Below are 27309 nucleotides of genomic sequence, written 5' to 3'. Positions count from 1 at the left end.
ATGTAAAAACAGTGCCATATGTGGTATTTTATTAAATAATTATGCAAAAGGTCTTTATGAATGCAAGAGTCTACTAAAGAGTCCAGAGACTTCATCTTCAACAACAACAACAACTTGTCTGAGAGAAAACATACAAATATAATTCATTTGTGCAACAAAGCCACATGTAATTTGTAACCTACAGATGGGCTATGTCATACAGAATATCTTAATACTGTCTAAAACAAAACAAACACATTACAAACAAAAGCATTGGTTCACTGGAGGAAGTAGGATTATGAATAGTCATTTAATAATACTGTATGAACATACAAAATATGAGTTATGTCATTGCTTAGTCTGAGTATATCCATTGCACATTACCTTCGCCAACCACTTTAATCAGTTCGTTAGCACCCTCTTGTGGTCACAGTATATCATTGCCTCTGTGGTGAGTTCCCAGACAGCCTGTCCACTCCAGCTCTGTGTCCCACATCCCCTCTCCAGTCAACTGCACTTTCTCTGGATCAAATCTCCAGTAGTGCCGCTCCTTGAAGAAGTACATCTGTCCATCAGGGTGGCTGACGGCTCCGTTGGTCCCCCGGGGGACCCCCCTCCAGTCCTCCAGGCTGCGGGGGTAGTATGGCTCGGGCCTCAGGGTCCCCAGGTTGAGCACAAAGTAGAGCTGGCCCTTGAACACCACCAGATGGCCCAGGCGGGGGTAGTAGAAGGCCTGGTCAGGGTGTCCAGGGAGGCCCAGCTCACTGCTCCGCAGGGGGAAGCCTGGGTCCACACCACTGCTTGAGTAACGCCACACTCGCCTACCTGGGGGAAGAGACGCAAGGAGGAAGGTGCTCGTAGTGTGAGATGTGAAATTGCAATGCAGAAACACATATATGAGGACACAAACTGAAAAAGTAGTCTGTGTGAAACATTTCTGCTATAATCTACCTGAACTCTAACCCCAACTGTGATACAGGACAGTTACTACTGTAACAAGAACAAATCATTTCAGGTACGTTTATTGCTGGGTAACTTGTGTCTTCATTTTCACACTACCTTTGAAAAAGTAGAACTTATTGTCCATCTGTGAGTAAGCAGCTGCCTCAATGGCGAGGGGTAGTCCTGGCCAGCGGTTCTGCAGAGGTAGAGGGGAGCTGGCCTTGCCTGCAGGAGACACAGTCCAGAACAGCCCACCACGGAATACTAGGCTGGTACCATCTTGGTCTGCAAGGTAATATAAAATAAATTATTTACAGGTATCAGAGTATATCACTGTCTTCAGAAGTCAATGAGGAATTCTCAACCTACTGTTCATGTAAACTGCTAAGAGATTGATTACCTTATGTCCCAAAACAGTCATAGGCCAAAATCCACCAGATGGTGCTGCTTACTTGTCATATTAGTCTTGTTGGAAATCTCAAATCTAATCCAAAACTGCTTCTAACCTCAAATATGCTAGGTAAGTACAACTTCCAGTCTGGTGACCGAGAGCCAATAATTTCAATGGGACCTATTTTTTTGCCTTTCTAGCATGGTCAGATAGTGACCACCAGTTAAGTCTTACCCATGGTGAGTGCATCAAAGAATCCCCTGCAGTACGGAGGTGGGGTGGAATCAGGCTTCCCAGTGCCACCTTCAGACAGCTCCCAGTCCTGCAGGGCAGAGCTGAACACCTGACCAGGCAACTGGATTACCTGACCGCTCTCTGGCTTCCCTATGGAGAACATTCAATGACAAAAAGGACAGTAGCTTCAGTAATGTATAAGCTTTTCTGACTATACATAATATACATGCATATTCTTCTATGTTACTACAATAGACTAGGTGCATCTGCAAAAAGCTTGACTGATTGATGTATTTCTGACTGCACATTTACAAGTGTAGTACCCACTGGGCACAGATGTGTAGTACCCACTGGGCACAGATGTCAGTTCAACATATAGTTTTGATTTACATTTGGTTGAGTAATCAACTAACGTGAATTCAATGTGAAATCATCAAAACATTTCACCATGTCATTGGATTTAGGTTAAAAGTTGAGTGAAAAAAGACAAAATTCCCTTATGTTGATGACTTTTTTTCAAATCCAATCAGTTTTCCACGTTGATTCATCGCCATCACATTACATTTTTTGGTTGAAATGACATAGAAACAATGTTGATTCAACCAGTTTTTGCCCAGTGGGTACAGATATGACCTATATACCTGCTTCACAGCATGTTTGAGAGGTAACATACACAAAATACACTAATTGCCAGATTTGGCACACCATAACATTGCAGAATGGAAAACCCAACACATCACGGATGATTGAGTGCTGAGATAGCTGACAGCTGAGCTGGCTTTTGATTTACTGTATTCCAATGCCAGAAAAAGTCAAGAGAGCCAAATGATTTTACAATGCCACTGAATCGCAGACACAACGTCTCCTTTGATTTGTCTCCAGATGTTGCCCACCTGTGATGTTTGGAAAACATTGAGCAAACATTTGTGTAAAGGTCTGATAAAATCGGCATCCCTAAGGAGAGCGAAACAAAACATGGATAGAAAGTTTGTCTGGCTTCTCCATGTTATACTGTCAAAATGGAAACGTTGATGTACGAGGAAGTTGCTTGTTTACTTTGGTGTGACCTTGAGGGGACAAGAGGATGGGAAAAAAGACTGATCAACACTGTCTCCAGCTGCCGGAAGCCTGGCTCTGGGATATAGTGATCTCTGGACATCCCCCTGGGTACAGCATTGGAGTGGTTGGATAGAACAATTTTAGTTTATACAGTAGCCTATGCTACCGTGTGTGATACCCTCTAATGAATGCAATGGCTTAAGACACACATTTAATATGAAAAGATTCCCTCCTTTAGCTTTTTCAGTTGATGCTTCATATATCACAGGGTGGTCGGACTGTCGGACACTATGATGTCATGGTGAATGATAGCACAGCAGATGGTGATGGGTTAAATACATGGATGCTGATCCAATCTCTAGTCAGATCTGTGGAATAAGTTCAACATGAGGTCTCAATGTCATTATATCATCATTTCCTCACCCTCATGTAACCTTGTTTCCTCCTCAACCTGACCACTGACTATTACCTCCATATGTTCTCTTCCACAAGTTTTTTTCTTCCACTTCAATGTAACTTTGCTTGGACTACGCAATTTTCTTTGTACAGTGGTAGTTGGCATGTAAAGTGACTGGTTAAAAATCCTGTTCAAATTCAAATTGAATTTCAAATAACTTTAATGTTCCTCTCTCAGAATGGAGTAGGCCTACACACCATAGAGCTGCTGTACAGCAGTGATGTCATCCCAGCTCAGCACCGTGGCTTTTCCCAGCTTTTTGTAGTAGGGGGACATGAGAGCATGGCGCACAGGAGAGTGCTCCAGGCCCAGAGTGTGGCCCACCTCGTGGGCAATCACCATGAACAGGTTGTGGCCCTTGTAGCCGTTCAGTGTCCAGCGCTCTGCCATGTCAAAGTGGGCCTCCCCTCGGCATGGGAAGAAGGCATGCGCTAGGGCGCCTCCTGGGGGGAAAAACAAAAACATACAGAGGGTTCAGGAGTGGAAGAGAAGCTTCCCAAAACAACCCCTTGCCCTACCACTTCAAACTGTGCAGATCTGAAGGAGCCAGGCAGGTATACGAAATATGGTAGGAGCTTCTCGACTCCCATTTTCAGGCTAGGTGGAACCATCAACATGTTTCTTAAGCCTATCTGGTCCATTAAGATCTGGAAACACTAAAGCGGTAGATCAAGAGGGATCTGTAAGCAAGGGAACATTGTGACAGCTGGGGTTAGTTCCGGGTGAGATCTTTCACAGCTGAAACCAATTGATCTTTGGAAATTGCCCTGTTTGAAAATGCATCCTCCCTTCCTTTAGGTAAACTATGATCTTACAGGATTCAATCAAAATGTCAAACCACTACTAGAGGTTATACTGCTATGCTCCCCACCTGGACCATCAAAGGCGTTGCCCATGCCGTCGTTGTGCTCCCCCTCGTAGAAGGCCAGCCGGATGTCAGCTGACCCCTGGGTGACCTCTCTGAAGGCCAGGGCCGACACGTTACTCCACAGCTGGAAAGCGGTGCGTACGGCTAGGGCCACCTGACCCCGAGGGAGGTGGCCAGGCCAGTTCACCACCCGGTAGGTCAGGTGACGCTTGTGCCACCTCTCACCTGCAGAGAGATGAGATAGTGGACTGATGAATATAGAGCAGCAAGGGGGACTCATGACCAAGAAGTGAGATATTATATGAACGTTGAAAAAGAGTAGTTACGGTATATGGGTCACTAGCACCCACTTTTGGGAGCACTGCTGTGCAGGGTAAGATTCAGATTGTCAATCATGCAGCTGGGAGAGAGGAGGATAAGGGGGAGGGAGAAGGACTGTGAGAGAGAGAGAGAGAGAGAGAGAGAGAGAGAGAGAGAGAGAGAGAGAGAGAGAGAGAGAGAGAGAGAGGGAGAGAGAGAGAGAGGGGGGGGAGGCAAAGAGGAGGGAGAGAGAGAGAGAGAGGGAAAGGCAAAGAGGAGAGAGAGAGGGAGGTTTGCAAATTACAGTAATGGGGATGTGTGTTTCTTTTTTAACAATAAGGGTGAATCCTTTAGCGAAGTGCATAGAGAGTAATGTTTATTACATTACTTGTGGTAACATCAGTGACACAACTTTAAAAAATGTTAACAACTAATTCAGAAGAGCTCTTGCTGTGTAGGATTCGTAGGAGTGGTTGTCTAAGGCAATAAATCAATTATTTTTGTGTCAAAACAACTCCATGCATCTTTGCAATAAAAATAACCTTGTCAATTGACTGCAGCAGAGTATTCCTCAATAAGACCCATTCACAAAGCAAGGCCACCTCACACATGTCTGTAAAAACACTGGTTTCTAACAGAGGCACAGACCAGAGCACAAATGAAGGGCAAAGGTGGGAAGAGATGGTCTTCTTCACCTATATGAGCTTAGAGCCAGAGTGTGATAAACACATTTCAAGAGCTTGTGTGAAATCGCTCAGAGACAAAAACCCTACAAGGTTGAACCTTTTTGCCAGCTCTCCTTGAAATAAAATTGATTGAGAACAATTGTATAGGAAACTCTCAATTTCTTTGTCTTGGACACAACATATCTGAGAATTTGCTAATTTTAAACAAACCAATTCTTTCAGCATGCCTCATTGGTGAGACTAGATGAGCTAAGACTGTTCCAGCATGCCTCATTGGTGAGATGAGCTAAGACTATTGGTGCAATAGTTTGCGTCTCTCTGGCACTCAACCAACTAGCCAGTAAGAGCCAGCCCCTGCCTTGACTTCTGCTGGCTGCCTTCACTACTGTACTCTAGATGGACAGATATATAGAACTATTCTCCTATACCTCACTTACATTTGAAAGAATGCCATGTTCTTCCCCTGAAATCTTGATGAGTAAAAATTCTGTTAAGTTTCATTTGGGACTAAAACTGCCTCTTTGCAGAAACTGTCCTTCAATATCCTGTTCAAATTTAGGCTATCTAGGTAAAATAATACCTCAACCAAATAGAATCTGTGTGTGTAATCCATATGGATGGGATGTCTCTGAAATGGGATAGCTCCAGAGGATCCTGAGCCTTCCTGCCATGGACTCTCTCCCAGCGTCTTTGCACAGGGAGCAGGTGGCAGCTGTCAGGTATAAACTTGAAGCTGGAAAAGTGGGCAGTATGACGCCTGTGTCTGCATTCTTCTAGTATTATCCAATCACTTAAGGGGCTGTGTGGAATTACATACTTTTCTCCATCCAGACCACAAACACCAGCACCCTAATACCCAAAACCAGCTCCATTTACCACTGAGCATGTAGGCCTATCTATCACACAGTGGAGATGGGTTGGACAGTCGCCATATGGCCCTGGGAACATTGAAAAGACTGTTGTATGTCTTAATAATTTAGGCAGTGGTTCTCACAGACTAAAAGGGACTGGGGAGCTCATTTAAGATAAAATAGGATGTGTGTGCAGAGAGTTTATATCTAATTTAGAATGTGCTTCCCACACACAAGCGTAGATTGGAGAATTCCCTGAAGATATATAAATGGCTGTGTGTGTAGATAGCCTACATACAGATGTAGGATCTTAATTTGATCACCCCGTTGCAGAACATTCCTGCAATGCAGGACATTTCAAACTTGTTGTGTATTTGAGGTTTAAAAAGGCTTCTGAAGTTTATACATTTTCAGACTTGCAAATGTATCCACCCCTACAAAAATGTCCATTAATTATATCCACATAATAATTCACATTTCCTGTTGCTGCAGGATCCTTGTCCTGCTGTAGCAAACTGGCTCAAATTTACAGCAGTGGAGGCTCAACAGAGGAGGAAGGGAAGGATCAGCCTCCTCAGCGAATTTCATTAAAATAGTGAAACATTGAAAAAGCTATACTTTTTAGATTAAACTATACTAAATATATTCACGTCACCAAATAATTGCTTAAAACACACAGTTTTGCAATGAATGTCAACAGTACAGTGGGGGAAAAAAGTATTTAGTCAGCCACCAATTGTGCAAGTTCTCCCACTTAAAAAGATGAGAGAGGCCTGTAATTTTCATCATAGGTACACGTCAACTATGACAGACAAATTGAGAATTTTTTTTCCAGAAAATCACATTGTAGGATTTTTTATGAATTTATTTGCAAATTATGGTGGAAAATAAGTATTTGGTCACCTACAAACAAGCAAGATTTCTGGCTCTCACAGACCTGTAACTTCTTCTTTAAGAGGCTCCTCTGTCCTCCACTTGTTACCTGTATTAATGGCACCTGTTTGAACTTGTTATCAGTATAAAAGACACCTGTCCACAACCTCAAACAGTCACACTCCAAACTCCACTATGGCCAAGACCAAAGAGCTGTCAAAGGACACCAGAAACAAAATTGTAGACCTGCACCAGGATGGGAAGACTGAATCTGCAATAGGTAAGCAGCTTGGTTTGAAGAAATCAACTGTGGGAGCAATTATTAGGAAATGGAAGACATACAAGACCACTGATAATCTCCCTCGATCTGGGGCTCCACGCAAGATCTCACCCCGTGGGGTCAAAATGATCACAAGAACGGTGAGCAAAAATCCCAGAACCACACGGGGGGACCTAGTGAATGACCTGCAGAGAGCTGGTAACACACTACGCCGCCAGGGAGTCAAATCCTGCAGTGCCAGACGTGTCCCCCTGCTTAAGCAGTACATGTCCAGGCCCGTCTGAAGTTTGCTAGAGTGCATTTGGATGATCCAGAAGAGGATTGGGAGAATGTCATATGGTCAGATGAAACCAAAATAGAACTTTTTGGTAAAAACTCAACTCGTCGTGTTTGGAGGACAAAGAATGATGAGTTGCATCCAAAGAACACCATACCTACTGTGAAGCATGGGGGTGGAAACATCATGCTTTGGGGCTGTTTTTCTGCAAAGGGACCAGGACGACTGGCCATGTATCGTGAGATTTTGAGTGAAAACCTCCTTCCATCAGCAAGGGCATTGAAGATGAAACGTGGCTGGGTCTTTCAGCATGACAATGACCCCAAACACACCGCCCGGGCAACGAAGGAGTGGCTTCGTAAGAAGCATTTCAAGGTCCTGGAGTGGCCTAGCCAGTCTCCAGATCTCAACCCCATAGAAAATCTTTGGAGGGAGTTGAAAGTCTGTGTTGCCCAGCGACAGCCCCAAAACATCACTGCTCTAGAGGAGATCTGCATGGAGGAATGGGCCAAAATACCAGCAACAGTGTGTGAAAACCTTGTGAAGACTTACAGAAAACGTTTGACCTGTGTCATTGCCAACAAAGGGTATATAACAAAGTATTGAGAAACTTTTGTTATTGACCAAATACTTATTTTCCACCATAATTTGCAAATAAATTCATAAAAAATCCTACAATGTGATTTTCTGGATTTCTTTTTCTCATTTTGTCTGTCATAGTTGACATGTACCTATGATGAAAATTACAGGCCTCTCTCATCTTTTTAAGTGGGAGAACTTGTACAATTGGTGGCTGACTAAATACTTATTTTACCCACTGTAGCCTTAGCAGCACTCTGTAGGGTAGCACCATGGTGTAGCCGGAGGACAGCTAGCCTCTGTCCTCCTCTGGGTACATTGACTTCAATACAAAACCTAGGAGGGTCATGGTTCTCACCCCCTTCCATAGACTTACACAGTAATTATGACAACTTCCGGAGGACATCCTCCAACCTATCAGAGCTCTTGCAGCATGAACTGACATTTAGTCAACCCAATCAAAGGATCAGATAATTAATCTAGTACTGAAGGGATAAGCTACAAATTTCACTGCAGTGCATAAAATGTGGTGAGTAGTTTACTCAAAGAGAGAGAAAGACAAAAGTTGAACAGTTTTGAACAAATTAATTTATTCCAAATTAAGGAGAAGCAAGAGAGAGAGAGAGAGAGAGAGAGAGAGAGAGAGAGAGAGAGAGAGAGAGAGAGAGAGAGAGAATGAGAGAGGGCTAGCTATATTTCGTAGTATATATATTTTTCACGTTCACTTACTTAGCTAGCATCGAATGCAGCTAGCTAGTTTAGCCTACTCAAACACCTGGCTCAGATAGAGAGAGATGCTATGTTAGCTAGCTGGCTATAGCTATCCAACACTGGAACTCAAGGTAAGCTTTTGGTTTTATAAATGTATTGCCACCGGGGCCTGCTGGTGTAACTGCTTGCTGCTGACTGTACGCTGTACTGCATGATTGTAGCGGGTTTACTAACGCCTTAGTTCTAGTAGCTATGTAGCCATTGCTAGCTAGTCAACGCTACCAGCTAGCAGTACTATAGCAACTAAATACAATATAATTTTAGCCAGCTACATTCGTTCGCAGCGACGCCGTTTTTCAAACAAAGTCAACACAGCAGCCATTGCTAGCTAGCCAACACTACCAGCTAGCAGTACTGTAGCAGCTAAATACAATATATTTGTGCTAGCTAGCCAACGTTTAATTATTGCTGCGTTATGAAAGGAACTAGACACGGACACGAATTATCTGTTTAGTGTGTTAACACACTATTGGTAGTTTGTTGTAACCAAGTATTGGTGCTAAACCGTGTGTTATTGGATGCTAGCATGCTAGTTAGCTATGGCGTCATAGTTAGCTAGCTGAATAAAGTAAGTTGAGTCTATTCCTTGAAACATTGAACCGCTGTAGTTTACAACAATTCTAATTTCTAAAGTGGAAGTTGGGAGAGTTTTATTCGGGTGTTTCAGTGAAACAATTATAGTCTCTGAGGTGGAAGTTGGGAGAGTTATATTTGGGAGTTGTGGTGAGGGAGGCCCCGCTCTCTCCTTTCCCTGATGTTTAGTTCATTTCATTCCGATCTCCTCTGCATTATTGTAGCCATTTGCTACAGCCTGTCAACTATGCCTCTGCCTATCCCTGTTCTCTCCTCTCCGCAGAGGCTACACAAACGCCTCACACCGCGTGGCTGCTGCCTCTCTAACCTGGTGGTCCCTGCACGCACCACACACCTGGAGTTCCAGGTCTCAGGCAGCCTCTGGAACTGCCGTTCTGCTGCCAAACAAGGCTGACTTCATCCCAGCCTATGCTACCCTCCAGTCCCTCGACTTCCTGGCGCTGACGGAAACATGGATTACCACTGAAAACACTGCTACTCCTACTGCTCTCTCCTCGTCTGACCATGTGTTCTCGCATACCCCGAGAGCATCTGGTCAGAGGGGTGGTGGCACAGGAATCCTCATCTCTCCCAAGTGGACATTCTAAATTTTTCCCCTAACCCATCTGTCTATCTCCTCATTTGAATTCCATGCTGTCACAGTCACTAGCCCATTTAAGCTTAATATCCTTGTCATCTATCGCCCTCCAGGTTCCCTTGGAGAGTTCATCAATGAGCTTGACGCCTTGATAAGCTCCTTTCCTGAGGATGGCTCACCCCTCACAGTTTTGGGGGATTTCAACCTCCCTACGTCTACATTTGACTCATTTCTCTCTGCCTCCTTCTTTCCACTCCTCTCCTCTTTTGACCTCACCCCTCTCACCGTCCCCCCTACTCACAAGGCAGGCAATACGCTTGACCTCATCTTTACTAGATGCTGCTCTTCTACTAATCTCACTGCAACTCCCCTCCATGTCTCCGACCACTACTTTGTATCCTTTTCTCTCTCGCTCTCCTCCAACACTACTCACTCTGCCCCTACACAGATGGTAATACGCCGCCGCAACCTTCGCTCTCTCTCTCCCACTACTCTCTCCTCTTCCATCCTATCATCTCTTCCCTCTGCTGAATCCTTCTCCCTCCAATCTCCTGATTCTGCCTCCTCAACCCTCCTCTCCTCCCTTTCTGCATCCTTTGACTCTCTATGTCCCCTATCCTCCCGGCCGGCTCGGTCCTCCCCTCCAGCTCCGTGGCTTGATAACTTATTGCGAGCTCACAGAACAGAGCTCCGGGCAGCTGAGCGGAAATGGAAGTAAACTAGACTCCCTGCGGACCTGGCATCTTTTCACTCCCTCCTCTCTACATTTTCTTCATATGTTTCTGCTGCTAAGGCCACTTTCTACCACTCTAAATTCCAAGCATCTGCCTCTAACCCTAGGAAGCTCTTTGCCACATTCTCCTCCCTGCTGAATCCCCCCCCCTCCTCCCTCTCTGTGGATGACTTCGTCAACCACTTTGAAAAGAAGGTTGACGACATCCGATCCTCGTTTGTTAAGTCTAATGACACTGCTGGTCCTGCTCACACTGCCCTACCCTATGCTTTGACTTCTTTCTCCCCTCTCTCTCCAGATAAAATCTCGCGACTTGTGACTGCAGGCTGCCCAACAACCTGCCCGCTTGACCCCATCCCCTCCTCTCTTCTCCAGACCATCTCCGGTGACCTTCTCCCCTACCTCACCTCGCTGATCAACTCATCCTTGACCGCTGGCTATGTCCCTTCCGTCTTCAAGAGAGCGAGAGTTGCACCCCTTCTCAAAAAACCAACACTCGATCCCTCTGATGTCAACAACTACAGACCAGTATCCCTTCTTTCTTTTCTTTCCAAAACTATTGAGCGTGCCGTCTTTAGCCAACTCTCTTGCTATCTCTCTCAGAATGACCTTCTTGATCCAAACCAGTCAGGTTTCAGGACTGGTCATTCAACTGAGACTGCTCTTCTCTGTGTCACGGAGGCTCTCCGCACTGCTAAAGCTAACTCTCTCTCCTCTGCTCTTGTCCTTCTAGACCTGTCTGCTGCCTTTGATACTGTGAACCATCAGATCCTCCTCTCCACCCTCTCCGAGCTGGGCATCTCCGGCGCGGCTCACTCTTGGATTGCGGCCTACCTGACCGGTCGCTCCTACCAAGTGGCGTGGCGAGAAGCTGTCTCCGCACCACGTGCTCTCACCACTGGTGTCCCCCAGGGCTCAGTTCTAGGCCCTCTCCTATTCTCGCTATACACCAAGTCACTTGGCTCTGTCATATCCTCACATGGCCTCTCCTATCATTGCTACGCTGACGATACACAACTAATCTTCTTCTTTCCCCCTTCTGATAACCAGGTGGCGAATCGCATCTCTGTATGTCTGGCAGACATATCAGTATGGATGACGGATCACCACCTCAAGCTGAACCTTGGCAAGACGGAGCTGCTCTTCCTCCCGGGGAAGGACTGCCCATTCCATGATCTCGCCATCACGGTTGACAACTCCGTTGTGTCCTCCTCCCAGAGTGCGAAGAGCCTTGGCGTGACCCTGGACAACACCCTGTCGTTCTCCGCTAACATCAAGGCGGTGACCCGATCCTGCAGGTTCATGCTCTACAACATTCGGAGAGTACGACCCTGCCTTACACAGGAAGCGGCACAGGTCCTAATCCAGGCACTTGTCATCTCCCGTCTGGATTACTGCAACTCGCTGTTGGCTGGGCTCCCTGCCTGTGCCATTAAACCCCTACAACTCATCCAGAATGCCGCAGCCCGTCTGGTGTTCAACCTTCCCAAGTTCTCTCACGTCACCCCGCTCCTCCGCACACTCCACTGGCTTCCAGTTGAAGCTCGCATCTGTTACAAGACCATGGTGCTTGCCTATGGAGCTGTGAGGGGAACGGCACCTCCGTACCTTCAGGCTCTGATCAGTCCCTACACCCAAACGAGGGCACTGCATTCATCCACCTCTGGCCTGCTGGCTCCCCTTCCTCTGCGGAAGCATAGTTCCTGCTCAGCCCAGTCAAAACTGTTCGCTGCTCTGGCACCCCAATAGTGGAACAAGCTCCCTCACGACGCCAGGACAGCGGAGTCACTCACCACCTTCCGGAGACATTTGAAACCCCACCTCTTTAAGGAATACCTGGGATAGGATAAAGTAATCCTTCTACCCCCCCCCCTAAAAAATAAATACAAATAAAAAATAAAAATTGTAAAGTGGTTATCCCACTGGCCATAGGGTGAATGCACCAATTTGTAAGTCGCTCTGGATAAGAGCGTCTGCTAAATTACGTAAATGTAAATGTAAATGTGACAATGATGTAGGCTGTGCTGTTAGCGGTGCTGATATGAAGGTTTGGCTTGGAAAGGATTTCTCGCCTGGTCACAGACAGCTGATGTGTTGTGAACTGTAGTCCTCAAGCGAAGGGAAACGGTGAGAGGAATAATATATACAACGAGCTGTTTGTATGTGGCTGCTATGAAAGTCAACTGTGTTTGCATGTGATCAGGGGTGTATTCATTGTGCCGATTCTGTTGAAAAACATTTCTTAAACGGAAGCAAATGGAACGAAACAGGGATAAACATATCTGAATTTTTCCAATAGAAACTCTTGTTTGCAACTGTTGGACTAATGATTACACTCTAGATCAGCTAGATGCAAGCAAGAGTGTGCAAGGCAGTATTGAATGTGTCACTGTCTGTCACCTTGATTACTAAAAACATTCTCAACCTGTGCACCTATGTTGTAAACTTTCATTCATAGGCTAGGTTGTACCAACCTCATGATGGGTACAGGGAAAATTTGAGCATCATGTAGTAGCCTAAACCTATCGATGTTACATTGAGCTGGGTGAACATAATATGAATGACAGTCATCCAATATGCTGTAATAGAAATAAGGCCATGTTCATAAAAATAAAATCATCCTCCCTCACCGACCGCCACTGATTTACAGTCAGTAGTGAACTCCTTAACAGAGACCAACCAAGGAAAGCACATGGCCATGGATGTTGACCGCCACTACTGAGTCCTTCAGTGGAGCTCTCAAAGCCCATTTTCTCAAATCCGGACTTCGAGGCCAGTAGTAAGGCTGATTTTCCTTGTTTTTCTCTAATCTGGGACTGATTCAAGGAAAACCAGCCTGGGATTTGAGACTCCCTGCCTAACAGCTAATAACCCCCTAAAAAAAGAATTTGGTCATTGAGAAAACCAACAGGGCATCTTGCCATTGGGAGTCATTGAGCAAACAACAATGTTATTACCTGAATCGATGGGAATAGTTGATTCGATTAGCATTTAATTGAGGATGCAGTATCGAGTCACAGTACATCTTATGAGATTAGTTAGCCTGACAACATGTTTGACCTCTCCATTCTAGACAATAAAGTCACATTGACATTGCTTTAGCAGTGTATTCTTGAAATATGACCTGTATAATCAAGTCCATCTATATGGGCCAAATACATTTCAATCAATCATTTGATCTTCAAGGAAGGAATAAAAAAGGAGTAAGATCTAGGAGGTTGGTTTGAAACTGGCCAGAAGTGAGCCCAAATCAGCTAAAGGAGGTCCATGGACTGGCCACTAACCTAGCTGGCTATCGCGCTTCCTGCGTAGACGCTGTCCATGGAAGATGCCGTTGACCCTCTGTCCCCAGGCCTGCTGGCCCCTGTCATCCCTCACCCCACACCTGGGCACTGCCATCTGGTGCCGTGTGGCACTGTCCAGCCGCCCAGTGACTGGCAGGTGGGTGAGCCACTGAAACTCCCTGAGAGGCAGACAGCAGGAGAGATGGATGAATGATAAAAGAAGAGTGAATGGCAAACTAAGATCGGAGAGCACATCCAGAGAGCAAGTAGAATAAAAAAGTTCCAAAACCTAAGAATGTGGTGCAATCAATATAGCACTTTACAAGTAATCCACATGTGATGATGGTAGTGTGTGTTGTTTACAACTGAAATCAAACCTTCAAATCAAATCTATTTTATTGGTCACATACACATATTTAGCAGATGTTATTGCGGGTGTAGCGATAACAATACACAACAATACACACAAATCTAAAAAGTTAAAGAAGGGAATTAAGAAATATGTACAGCTACGGAAAAAATTAAGAGACCACTGCAAAATTATCAGTTTCTCTGGTTTTACTATTTATAGGTATGTGTTTGGGTAAAAATAACATTTTTGTTTTATTCTATAACATTTCTCCCAAATTCCAAATAAAAATATTGTCATTTAGAGCATGTATTTGCAGAAAATGACAACTGGTCAAAATAACAAAAAAGATGCAGTGTTGTCAGACCTCGAATAATGCAAAGAAAATAAGTTCATGTTCATTTTTAAACAACACATTAGTAATGTTTTAATTTAGGAAGAGTTCAGAAAACAAATATTTGGTGGAATAACCCTGATTTTCAATCACAGCTTTCATGCGTCTTGGCATGCTCTCCACCAGTCTTTCACATTGATGTTGGGTGACTTTATGCCACTCCTGGCGCAAAAATTCAAGCAGCTCGGCTTTGTTTGATGACTTGTGACCATCCATCTTCCATTTGATCACATTCCAGAAGTTTTCAATGGGGTTCAGGTCTGGAGATTGGCCTGGCCATGACAGGGTCTTGATCTGGTGGTCCTCCATCCACACCTTGATTGACCTGGCTGTGTGGCATGGCGCATTGTCCTGCTGGAAAAACCAATCCTCAGAGTTGGGGAACAATGTCAGAGCAAAAGGAAGCAAGTTTTCTTCCAGGACAACCTTGTATGTGGCTTGATTCATGCGTCCTTCACAAAGACAAATCTGCCCGATTCCAGCCTTGGTGAAGCACCCCCAGATCATCACCGATCCTGCACCAAATTTCACAGTGGGTGCGAGACATTGTGGCTTGTAGGCCTCTCCAGGTCTCCGTCTAACCATTAGACGACCAGGTGTTGGGCAAAGCTGAAAATTGGACGCATCAGAGAAGATGACCTTACTCCAGTCCTCTACGGTCCAATCCTTATGGTCTTTTGCAAACCTCAGCCTGGCTCTTCTTTGCTTCTCATTGAAGTCTAGCTTTGCAAGACCTCAGTCCTGCCCCTAGGAGCCTGTTTCGAACCATCCTCTCCATGCACTTCACTCCAGCTGCCGTTTGCCATTCTTTTTGTAGGTCACTTGATGTCATCCTACGGTTGTTGAGTGACATTCGAATGAGTTGGCGGTCATCCCGGTCAGTAGAGAGTCGTTTTCGCCCTCTGCAGGTCTGTAGCTTTGTTGTCCCCAATATCTGCTGCTTGACCTTGTTCTTATGAACCGCCGTCTTTTAAATTTTAAGGATGGAAGCAACCTGATGCTCACTGTATCCCTCTGCCAGTAAAGCCAGAATTGACCCCTTCTTTTCCTCACTCAAAACTTTCCTTTTCAACTCTTTTGGCATGGTCAATAGTTATTTTTTGATTAATATTACTTTTGAGGTACTATTAGCACTGTTTTTGTCATCCAGCTGGTCCTATTGCAAGAGGATAGTGATGACCACAGCAGTGGTTTATATACTTTCCCTCGTTAAATAAGATTTGGTTCATGTGATCACCTAATCAGGACCTAATTCAGTAGAATGAGGTGTGCCTGTTTTGGAATTCAACAGACACTGGAATGGAATGGCTGTCATACATGCCTCTTAATTTTTTCCACAGCTGTATATATATACACTACCGTTCAAAAGTTTGGAGCCACATAGAAATGTCCTTGTTTTCCATGAAAACATACAGTGGGGAGAACAAGTATTTGATACACTGCCGATTTTGCAGGTTTTCCTACTTACAAAGCATGTAGAGGTCTGTAATGTTTATTATAGGTACACTTCAACTGTGAGAGACGGAATCTAAAACAAAAATCCAGAAAATCACATTGTATGATTTTTACGTAATTCATTTGCATTTTATTGCATGACATAAGTATTTGATACATCAGAAAAGCAGACAGAAACCTTTGTTTGCAATTACAGAGATCATACGTTTCCTGTAGGTCTTGACCAGGTTTGTACACACTGCAGCAGGGATTTTCGCCCACTCCTCCATACAGACCTTCTCCAGATCCTTCAGGTTTCGGGGCTGTCGCTGGGCAATACGGACTTTCAGCTCCCTCCAAAGATTTTCTATTGGGTTCAGGTCTGGAGACTGGCTAGGCCACTCCAGGCCCTTGAGATGCTTCTTACGGAGCCACTCCTTAGTTGCCCTGGCTGTGTGTTTCGGGTCGTTGTCATGCTGGAAGACCCAGCCACGACCCATCTTCAATGCTCTTACTGAAGGAAGGAGGTTGTTGGCCAAGATCTTGCGATACATGGCCCCATCCATCCTTCCCTCAATATGGTGCAGTCGTCCTGTCCCCTTTGCAGAAAAGCATCCCCAAAGAATGATGTTTCCACCTCCATGCTTCACGGTTGGGATGGTGTTCTTGGGGTTGTACTCATCCTTCTTCTTCCTCCAAACACGGCGAGTGGAGTTTAGACCAAAAAGCTCTATTTTTGTCTCATCAGACCACATGACCTTCTCCCATTTCTCCTCTGGATCATCCAGGTGGTCATTGGCAAACTTCAGACGGGCCTGGATATGCGCTGGCTTGAGCAGGGGGACCTTGCGTGCGCTGCAGGATTTTAATCCATGACGGCGTAGTGTGTTACTAATGGTTTTCTTTGAGACTGTGGTCCCAGCTCTCTTCAGGTCATTGACCAGGTCCTGCCGTGTAGTTCTGGGCTGATCCCTCACCTTCCTCATGATCATTGATGCCTCACGAGGTGAGATCTTGCATGGAGCCCCAGACCGAGGGTGATTGACCGTCATCTTGAACTTCTTCCATTTTCTAATAATTGCGCCAACAGTTGTTGCCTTCTCACCAAGCTGCTTGCCTATTGTCCTGTAGCCCATCCCAGCCTTGTGCAGGTCTACAATTTTATCCCTGATGTCCTTACACAGCTCTCTGGTCTTGGCCATTGTGGAGAGGTTGGAGTCTGTTTGATTGAGTGTGTGGACAGGTGTCTTTTATACAGGTAACGAGTTCAAACAGGTGCAGTTAATACAGGTAATGAGTGGAGAACAGGAGGGCTTCTTAAAGAAAAACTAACAGGTCTGTGAGAGCTGGAATTCTTACTGGTTGGTAGGTGATCAAATACTTATGTCATGCAATAAAATGCAAATTAATTACTTAAAAATCATACAATGTGATTTTCTGGATTTTTGTTTTAGATTCCGTCTCTCACAGTTGAAATGTACCTATGATAAAAATTACAGACCTCTACATGCTTTGTAAGTAGGAAAACCTGCGAAATCAGCAGTGTATCAAATACTTGTTCTCCCCACTGTACATGAAATGAGTTTGAATAGGAAATATAGCAAAATGCATAGGAAATGTAGTCATTGATAAGATTAAAAATAATGATTTTTAATTGAAATAATAATTGTGTCATTCAAACTTTGCTTTCGTCAAATAATCCTCCATTTGCAGCAATTACAGCCTTGCAGACCTTTGGCATTCTAGTTGTCAATTTGTTGAGGTAATCTGAAGAGATTTCACCCCATGCTTCCTGAAGCACCTCCCACAAGTTGGATTGGCTTGATGGGCACTTCTTACGTACCATACGGTCAAGCTGCTCCCGCAACAGCTCAATAGGGTTGAGATCCGGTGACTGTGCTGGCCACTCTATTATAGACAGAATACCAGCTGACTGCTTCTTCCCTAAATAGTTCTTGCATAGTTTGGAGCTGTGCTTTGGGTCATTGTCCTGTTGTAGGAGGAAATTGGCTCCAATCAAGCGCCGTCCACAGGGTATGGCATGGCGTTGCAAAATGGAGTGATAGCCTTCCTTCTTCAAGATCCCTTTTACCCTTTACAAATCTCCCACTTTACCACCACCAAAGCACCCTCAGACCATCACATTGTCTCCACCATGCTTGACAGATGGTATCAAGCACTCCTCCAGCATCTTTTAATTTGGTCTGCGTCTCACAAATGTTCTTCTTTGTGATCCGAACACCTTAAACTTTGATTCGTCTGTCCATAACACTTTTTTCCAATCTTCCTCTGTCCAGTGTCTGTGTTCTTTTGCCCATCTTAATATTTTCTTTTTATTGGCCAGTCTGAGATATTGCTTTTTCTTTGCAACTCTGCCTAGAAGGTCAGCATCCCGGAGTCACCTCTTCACTGTTGACGTTGAGACTGGTGTTTTGCAGGTACTATCTAATGAAGCTGCCAGTTGAGGACCTGTGAGGCGTCTGTTTCTCAAACTAGACACTCTAATGTATTTGTCCTCTTGCTCAGTTGTGCACCGCAGCCTCCCACTCCTCTTTCTATTCTGGTTAGAGCCAGTTTGCGCTGTTCTGTGAAGGGAGTAGTACACAGCGTTGTACGAGATCTTCAGTTTCTTGGAAATTTCTCGCATGGAATAGCCTTCATTTCTCAGAACAAGAATAGACTGACGAGTTTCAGAAGAAAGTTATTTGTTTCTGGCCATTTTGTTTCTGTAATCGAACCCACAATTGCTGACGCTACAGATACTCAACTAGTCTCAAGAAGGCCAGTTTTATTACTTCTTTAATCAGCACAACAGTTTTCAGCTGTGCTAACATAATTGCAAAAGGGTTTTCTAATGATCAATTAGCCTTTTAAAATGATACACTTGGATTAGCAAACACAACGTGCCATTGGAACACAGGACTGATGGTTGCTGATAATGGGCCTCTGTACGCCTATGTAGATATTCCATAAAAAATCAGCCGTTTCCAGCTACAATAGCCATTTACAACATTAGCAATGTCTGCACTGTATTTCTGATAAATTTGATGTTATTTTAATGGACAAGAAAAAGTGCTTTTCTTTCGAAAACAAGGAAATTTCGAAGTGACCCAAAACTTTTGAACGGTAGTGTATATGATGGGATTATGGACAGTATATGGATAGAATATGTAGTATATCTGAGGAATACGTAGGATAGAATAGTATATGTACAGCAATAGTTAAATAGGATAGGCCTTGACTAGAATACAGTATATACATACGAAGTGGGTAAAACAGTATGTAAACATTATTAAAGTGACCAGTGTTCCATTCAAGGCTCTAAACTTGCTGAGCATGGGGGTAATGCATCGTCTAGCTCTCCATTAGTGTAAAATGCGTGTAGTCTAAATATCAGCATAAATAATAGCTGTCATAATACCACTATCACCTGGATAAATACCAGGCTCTGGTGGCAGACTGTTACTTCCATTAGGGAAACCAAGCTTTTGCTTTGTGATAGAAAATAAACATGCAATACATTTCAATAAATCTTTTAAATGAGTTAGGCTTTTCTTCTCCAAATATTCAGTAACTTCCAGTGCAACTGTGAAAACAGAGACGTGTGCTTGCTTTTTCACTCAAGCACAACTGGGGAATGGGACACACTTTTGGTAAAGCTATGTCAACACAACCTCAAAGATATTTTCACAGAGAATTAAACGTTTTTCCTCAGATTTGATATTCTGAGAAATTAGTAAGTAAGTACACAAAGTCTACGAAAAATGTATATAGCATCTTCTTTAACAACCAATACATTGTAATCAATCATTGACCACACTCGATTAAAAGTTTCCCTAATTTCCCATTATTACTGTAAAGTGCTCTTTCTGGTAGGTTAAATGATGCCAGCCATATTGTACCTGAGAGCTGTGTTGACCTCAGTATTATTGTGTTGGTGATTCTCCTCCTCTAGGTATCCATACTTCTCCAGAAAATTCTATACAGGAAAACATAGAACATACAAACAAATTCAGAATGTGTATCACACTCTCTCCTTGACCATAGACTATTTTCAAGGTAAGAAAAGGAAACAAAGCAATAGGGGAGATTGTGGTAAGTTGAGCCAAAGAGGTAAGTTTAGCCACCCTTTTTCTAGGAAACCATACACAAAATTAATAATTTGACCAAATATTTAAGAAAAATATATCATTTCATGGAGTCTGTGAAGGAAGAAACCACATGGAAAAAGTGGTAAATAAGTTAGGTCCAACAAACGGATTTTCACCAAGTCAAATGAATTTATTGTGTTAGAAGTTTCATGATGCTTGTATCTAAACCAAAGTAGATAATTGTAAGATTGTTCTATACATCCGTTGGGGTCTCTATAAGCTTCAATGTGAATTCCTAAACCTAGCATGAAAGTGCATCCTTGTAGCTGTGTGGGCTAATATAGTCAAAATGTTTGCCTTGGAGTAAGTTGAGCCAATGGTCATGGGGTAAGTTAAGCCAATGGCAAGTTTAGCAAATTGAAGTGTTTTCTGCCCAGGCATAATGCAAGGCATTATCGCTGGGATATGAGATAACAACAGGGCTTAAAAGTGTTTAAAAAAAAGTACAAAGTGTTTGTTAGGTGATAAGCCTGTGTTAAAATATGCTTAAAATGTGATTATGTTGAATTGTGTTTGGGAAATAAAGATGGACATGGGTTTAAAAAGGTAGTGGTAATATTTCATTCAGTACAGAAATGTGTAGGTAGCTTAACTTACCCTGTCCCGTGGCTCAGCTTACCCCATACCCTGGTAAGTTGTGCCAAGAGACCACTTTTCTTTGGACAAGCTATGTTTTCAAAACTGTAATGATTAGAGGATTTCTGATGATTTCCATGGATACACAACATCCTGAAATATATGTAAATATTGTTGTTAGAAAGAATACTATATTTCCCTTGATGGAGTGATGGTGAATGTAAAAACAGCTCAACTTTCCCCACTCTCCCCTACAAAGTAATTGAGTAATTTGTAGACTACAACAAATACTTTAGAATACCATGGTCAAGACATCTGGCCTGGAGGGGAGAGATGAAAGCATTGGGCTGGTATGAAAGAACCTGAAAAGTAATCAAGCACTGAGTGAATGCAGCGGAGGACTCAAATTAGGGCTAAGTGGTCTTAGAATCATTATAGCAGATGCTAACACCAGAGATGCCATTGAGAAGTTTCACACCACTGCCAGAGATGTTTGTGGTGAGGGAACAACCCATCATACTTTTCCGTGACTGGATTGATTAGGCCCTGAGGGCCACCAGCCAGCGCTGTTCCCATGAGCAGCAGGGAGCGAGCAGAGTGCATTGTGGGATGTGGCGCTCAGGCCCACTTCTGCAGCTGGGTGATGATGGGCGGCACTCCCCTGGGCCTTCTGTGGCCCAGGTCCCTTAAATGGCTGCCTAATGGAAACCAGCCAGCACAGCTGGGTAGAGACTAGAGAGAGGGGCCTCTGCATTAGAGTGGAACTCCACAGACTATTTTCAATGCAAAGAAAACCAGACGGGTTGAATTGACTGGGTACTCTTGGGTTTTAAATAAGGCTGGATCTAAAGCACGCTAGATGATACAGAGTTCCAACAGACAGATACACTGGACCATTGGTAAATCAGAGTGCCATTGCGAAATCCTAACTTGAGATCAAGTGACGGGCATGCATCTAAAATTAAGATTCAGCCCGACAAATTATGAGTCAGTTCTCTGTTGTTCACTTTACTCTTCGTAATTTGTGTGACCCAAAACTATAATAGAGGAAAATGTGCTGTACTGTACTGGAAAAATTTTAGGAATAAGGCTACAATTAGGCTAGACCACAAAGAGCTCACAATGTAGCCTAGTTTGTTGATCAAAAGCTCCATTCCCAAAAAAAGAACCATGAAACTGGGACCGACATTTTATGACGCAAAGTACAGTGGCTTGCGAAAGTATTCACCCCCCTTGGCATTTTTCCTATTTTGTTGCCTTACAACCTGGAATTTAAATGGATTTTTGGGGGGTTTGTATCATTTGATTTACACAACATGCCTACCACTTTGAAGATGCAAAATATTTTTCCTTGTGAAACAAACAAGAAATAAGACAAAAAAACAGAAAACCTGAGCATGCATAACTATTCACCCCCCCAAAGTCAATACTTTGTAGAGCCACCTTTTGCAGCAATTACAGCTGCAAGTCTCTTGGGGTATGGAAGCCTATTCCCCCTCAGGAGATTGAAAAGATTCGGCATGGGTCCTCAGATCCTCAAAAAATTATACAGCTGCACCATCGAGAGCATCCTGACTGGTTGCATCACCGCCTGGTATGGCAACTGCTTGGCCTCCGACCGCAAGGCACTACAGAGGGTAGTGCGTACGGCCCAGTACATCACTGGGGCCAAGCTTCCTGCCATCCAGGACCTCTATACCAGGCGGTGTCAGAGGAAGGCCCTCAAAATTGTCAAAGACTCCAGCCACCCTAGTCATAGACTGTTCTCTCTGCTGCCGCACGGCAAGCGGTACCGAGTGCCAAGTCTAGGTCCAAAAGACTTCTCAACAGCTTCTACCCCCAAGCCATAAGACTCCTGAACAGCTAATCATGGCTACCCGGACTATTTGCACTGCCCCCCACCCCATCTTTTTACGCTGCTGCTACTCTGTTAATTATTTATGCATAGTCACTTTAACTCTACCCACATGTACATATTACTTCAACTATCTCAACTAGCCGGTGCCCCCGCACATTGACTCTGCACCGGTACCCCCCTGTATATATAGCCTCCCTACTGTTATTTTATTTTACTTCTGCTCTTTCTTTCTCAACACTTTTTTGTTGTTGTTTTATTTTACTTTTTTATTAAAAATAAATGCACTGTTGGTTAAGGGCTGTAAGTAAGCATTTCACTGTAATGTCTGCACCTGTTGTATTCGGCGCATGTGGCCAATAAAATTTGATTTGATTTGATGTCTCTATAAGCTTGGCACATCTAGCCACTGGGATTTTTGCCCATTCTTTAAGGCAGAACTGCTCCAGCTCCTTCAAGTTGGATGGGTTCTGCTGGTGTACAGCAATCTTTAAGTCATACCACAGATTCTCAATTGGATTGAGGTCTGGGCTTTGACTAGGTGTTAAGTTAATTATTTATCAAACTATTCTGTGTCTGTGCGTCTCCCAAAAGGATCAAGAAACGGACAGAGTCCCGATCTGCATAGTCAGGGATCTTTATTCATTGAGAATTCTGCCATCACAATTTCAGAGTCCATCTTTTATACTCATACGTCATACAAACATCCCTCCTCTCTGTAGGCGGGCTGTAGTTTTCCACTTTAAAACTGCTCTCCTAACCATTAGGTCACACACATACACATACACACACACACACACACATAGGCTGCCTCACAATATCCTGCACCATATTTCATACTCATTAAAAAGCCTAACAGCTTCTCTCCTCCCTAAATTCCTCAGTTATCAGTTGCCTGTAGACAGTTCTCCTTGTCCTTTGTTGTCTGGCCTAACTCTTACTCACATTGCTAAATAGTAACACAATGTCATAATCTTTACTGGTCCTACACTCACACATTCTAACACATTTCACACAGTTTCAGGGTGTAATAATTAGTCATTAATAATTAATCTATCACTAGGCCATTCCAAGATATTTAAATGTTTCCCCTTAAACCACTCAAGTGTTGCTTTAGCAGTATGCTTATGGTCATTGACCTGCTGGAAGGTGAACCTCCGTCCCAGTCTCAAATCTCTGGAAGACTGAAACAGGTTTCCCTCAATAATTTCCCTGTATTTAGCACCATCAATCATTCCTTCAATTCTGACTAGTTTCCCAGTCCATGCCGATGAAAAACATCCCCACAGCATGATGCTGCCACCACCATGCTTCACTGTGGGGATGGTGTCCTCGGGGTGATGAAAGGTGTTGGGTTTGCGCCAGACATAGCGTTTTCCTTGATGGCCAAAAAGCTCAATTTTAGTCTCATCTGACCAGAGCACCTTCTTCCATATGTTTGGGGAGTCTCCCACATGCCTTTTGGCGAACACCAAACATGTTTGCTTATTTTTTTATTTAAGCAATGGATTTTTTCTGGCCACTCTTCCGTAAAGCCCAACTCTGTGGAGTGTACGGCTTAAAGTGGTCCTATGGACAGATCCTCCAATCTCCGCTGTGGAGCTTTGCAGCTTCTTCAGGGTTATCTTTGGTCTCTTTGTTGCCTCTCTGATTAATGCCCTCCTTGCCTGGTCCGTGAGTTTTGGTGTGCGGCCCTCTCTTGGCAGGATTTAATGGTGCTCCGTGGGATGTTCAAAGATGTGGATATTTTTTTATAACCCAACCCTGTTCTGTACTTCTCCACAACTTTGTCCCTGACCTGTTTGCAGAGATCCTTGGTTTTCATGGTGCCGCTTGCTTGGTGGTGCCCCTTGCTTAGTGGTGTTGCAGACTCTGGGGCCTTTCAGAACATGTGTATATATACTGAGATCATGTGACAGATCGTGTGACACTTAGATTGCACACAGGTGGACTTTATTTAACTAATTATGTGACTTCTGAATGTAATTGGTTGCACCAGATCTTATTTAGGGGCTTCATAGCAAAGGGGGTGAATACATATGCATGCACCACTTTTCCGTTATTTATTTTTTTGAATTTTTTTTAACAAGTTATTTTTTCATTTCACTTCACCAATTTGGACTATTTTGTGTATGTACATTACATGAAATCCAAATAAAAATCCATTTAAATTACATGTTGTAATAGGAAAAACGCCAAGGGGGATGAATACTTTTGCAAGGCACTGTAGACATAAAGAATGAAAACGGAGCCATTCAATCTTGTTGTCTCTATGAGTAAGAGAATCAAAGGTTGACATATTCCAGGCTTCCACAAATACAGAGCCTTAGCAGTTTTAGAAACAGAAAAATAGCTACTTGTTGGTAAAAATGTTCTCAATTCACAGGCTTTCTTCTCAGTTAGACACTTCAAGTGCTTTAAACAAGATGAAGGCTTCTTTGGTGGAAGGATGCTCAGTGGAAGAACACATTCCTCCACCAGGAGAGGCCTAAAATTCCAGTTGCCACTTGCCTCCTAGTTTACACCAACACAATGAGCCTTTCACTTGACTTTCACTTTCTGGAAGGTGAACAACCATAGGTCAAGTGGAACAGAAAGTTCTCTCAAATATAGTTCAGTGTTGTTTCGGACATCAGGGACCTCTGTCAATGACTTATTTCAACAGAAGCGCATGACAACGACAGTGAAGTGTGCAATGATGGACAATATAAACTCAAAACAAAGGAGGAGACGGGGGAATAAGTCAATTGGATTGAGTGGGAAGTATCACAGAACAAGAGAAGTGACCAGTATCACACATTTAACACTCCTAAATTAATCTAAACTCGACAATTCCAGAAGCAAATCTGTAGTCAATATATGGGGACAATAAGGCCACAAGTAAACCTCATCTAATGGAGCAAGTCTACGCCTTGCAATAGTTTGTTGACTTGAGTGTTCCTGTGTTTGCAATGTGATCTCTGGGCAACTTGTATTATTCTGTATCTAAATCTGTGACACTCCATTTAGTATTACATTTACATTTACGTCACTTAGCAGACGCTCTTATCCAGAGCGACTTACAAATAGGTGCATTCACCTTATAGCCAGTGGGATAACCACTTTACAATGTTAGTATAATACTAAATAATATAATAATAATAATAATAATATAAATCTGTGATACTCCATTACTTTAGGTTACATTATGAATGGAATAGCAATTGTACAATATCATACTAATTTTAAGATGTACAGTATCATACGTCTTACCTGGTCGTACAATAGCATACGAATTGGATGAAATAACCCACCATACGTATAGTATTCTACGTCTTTCTCTGAGCGTAGGTTGCTTGTTGCGCCATAACAACAAAGGAGAAATATGGGGAGAATTTATGTTGGGTGGTTAGGAGAATTAAAACGACAAAGGTTAGGTGAATTTACGTAGCAGGTTTGGTGAATTGTGTTACGTTTAGAATAAAGGTTAGCTAAAATTCTACAGTTGTCCTGATGCGACTCGAACATGCAACCTTTGGATTCCTAGATGGTTGCGGATTACGTCTACTCATCCTCCCCGACCAACCTCCCTACTTTCATTTCTGTCTAAAGTAACTAGACCATTAGTAGGTATTATACGTCTTGGAGGTACTCAGAAATACATAAAGTATGTTTCGTATGGCTCGGAGGCCAGGCTGGTGTACGACATGCATTTCCCTAAAGCGAAGGTACTCTCCCTGAACATCATCAAAGGATTGAATGCCCAGAACCCTTACAATAGTAGGTTGCATGTCGTGTAAACATCATGCTAAACGGCACCACATCTAAAGACAGACCCATGTTGTGGTAAAACATAATGAACACATAAATGTGTTTGTGCTAAGCAGGATGCACAGTCATCCAAAGGAGCCCTGGTCACAATACTACTGTTATTGCCTCTCCATTTTCTTATCCCATGTTACCCAGGTCATGTGTTTGGGACTAAGGGTGTGTAGAGCCAGGGCAACAGAGGGTACAATGTTGGACTGGCGGGGAGGCCAGGGGAGGAATCCAAAGGGCAGATTTACCGAGACTTAAGGTCAGGGAAGCCAGGCAAGCTGGGGTCAGGACCAAACTGGGTTTTGTGTGCAAACCCTGATCTCTGTTTACCCCAAAAAGTAAAAAGCTGTAAAGCGTTGCTGAGAGTTATCCAAGCAGTGAGGGAATCATACTCCATCGTAACTGTGAGAGTTAAAATCAGAAAGATAACATGCCTCATACATAGCCTAGTTATCACATACAGTAATGTGAATCCAATGTTTAAAAAACTCAGAAATAGAGATGATAGAATTTTGAGTAAGTGTAAGACATGGGGAAGAAGTGGGGAAAGTATTCGGTGAAACTGTAATGACAGGAAAGTTTATGGCAGTACAATACCCGTTGCCTTCCTCAAACAATCGAGCATCATTTATTACACTGAACTATGAAAGACAGTCCTTGCCATAATTCATGATTTCCCAGCTAATTTGCATAACCTACCTCAGCACTAGTCTCAGGTGTTGGCGGGAGATTTAGCAGCACAGGTGTGCCAACGGTAACGGTTGCCTTCAATGTGAGCAGCACACAAGAAAGCTGGAACACGAATGTCCACAAAGTTTTCTCAGGTAAAATGTTCATCTTGCCGAAAACGCCAACGCAAGTCCTCATACTCGGCCACTTTCAATGACTGACATATGTGTTGACAATATATCCTGAAAGACATAAACTTGATATCGAGATGTCTACATATCGCCGTCTGTATCTGGAGCCACACTGCGAGGAGTCTGTTCAGAGACACCGCCTCCAAAATTGAATGAT

At 43.5% G+C, this 27309-nt stretch overlaps 1 protein-coding gene across 1 annotated transcript; it reads right to left on the bottom strand.

Moving 5' to 3' along the window:
• Window positions 1–3: 3 nt before the first annotated feature.
• Window positions 4–27309, bottom strand: LOC121550447 (matrix metalloproteinase-28). Its single transcript, XM_041862708.2, has 8 exons — window positions 26992–27309; window positions 19815–19891; window positions 13736–13914; window positions 3934–4155; window positions 3260–3505; window positions 1547–1696; window positions 1039–1206; window positions 4–804 (listed from the first exon to the last, which is right to left on the bottom strand). Exons 1-8 carry the CDS (start codon window positions 27157–27159, stop codon window positions 407–409), a joined length of 1608 nt encoding a protein of 535 aa, XP_041718642.1. The 5' UTR covers window positions 27160–27309; the 3' UTR covers window positions 4–406.

The sequence above is a fragment of the Coregonus clupeaformis genome, chromosome 35, assembly GCF_020615455.1.
Source record: "Coregonus clupeaformis isolate EN_2021a chromosome 35, ASM2061545v1, whole genome shotgun sequence".
NCBI lineage: Eukaryota > Metazoa > Chordata > Actinopteri > Salmoniformes > Salmonidae > Coregonus > Coregonus clupeaformis.
The sequence above is the reverse complement of the archived record's forward strand: the minus strand, read 5'-3'. Positions and strand labels throughout refer to the sequence as shown.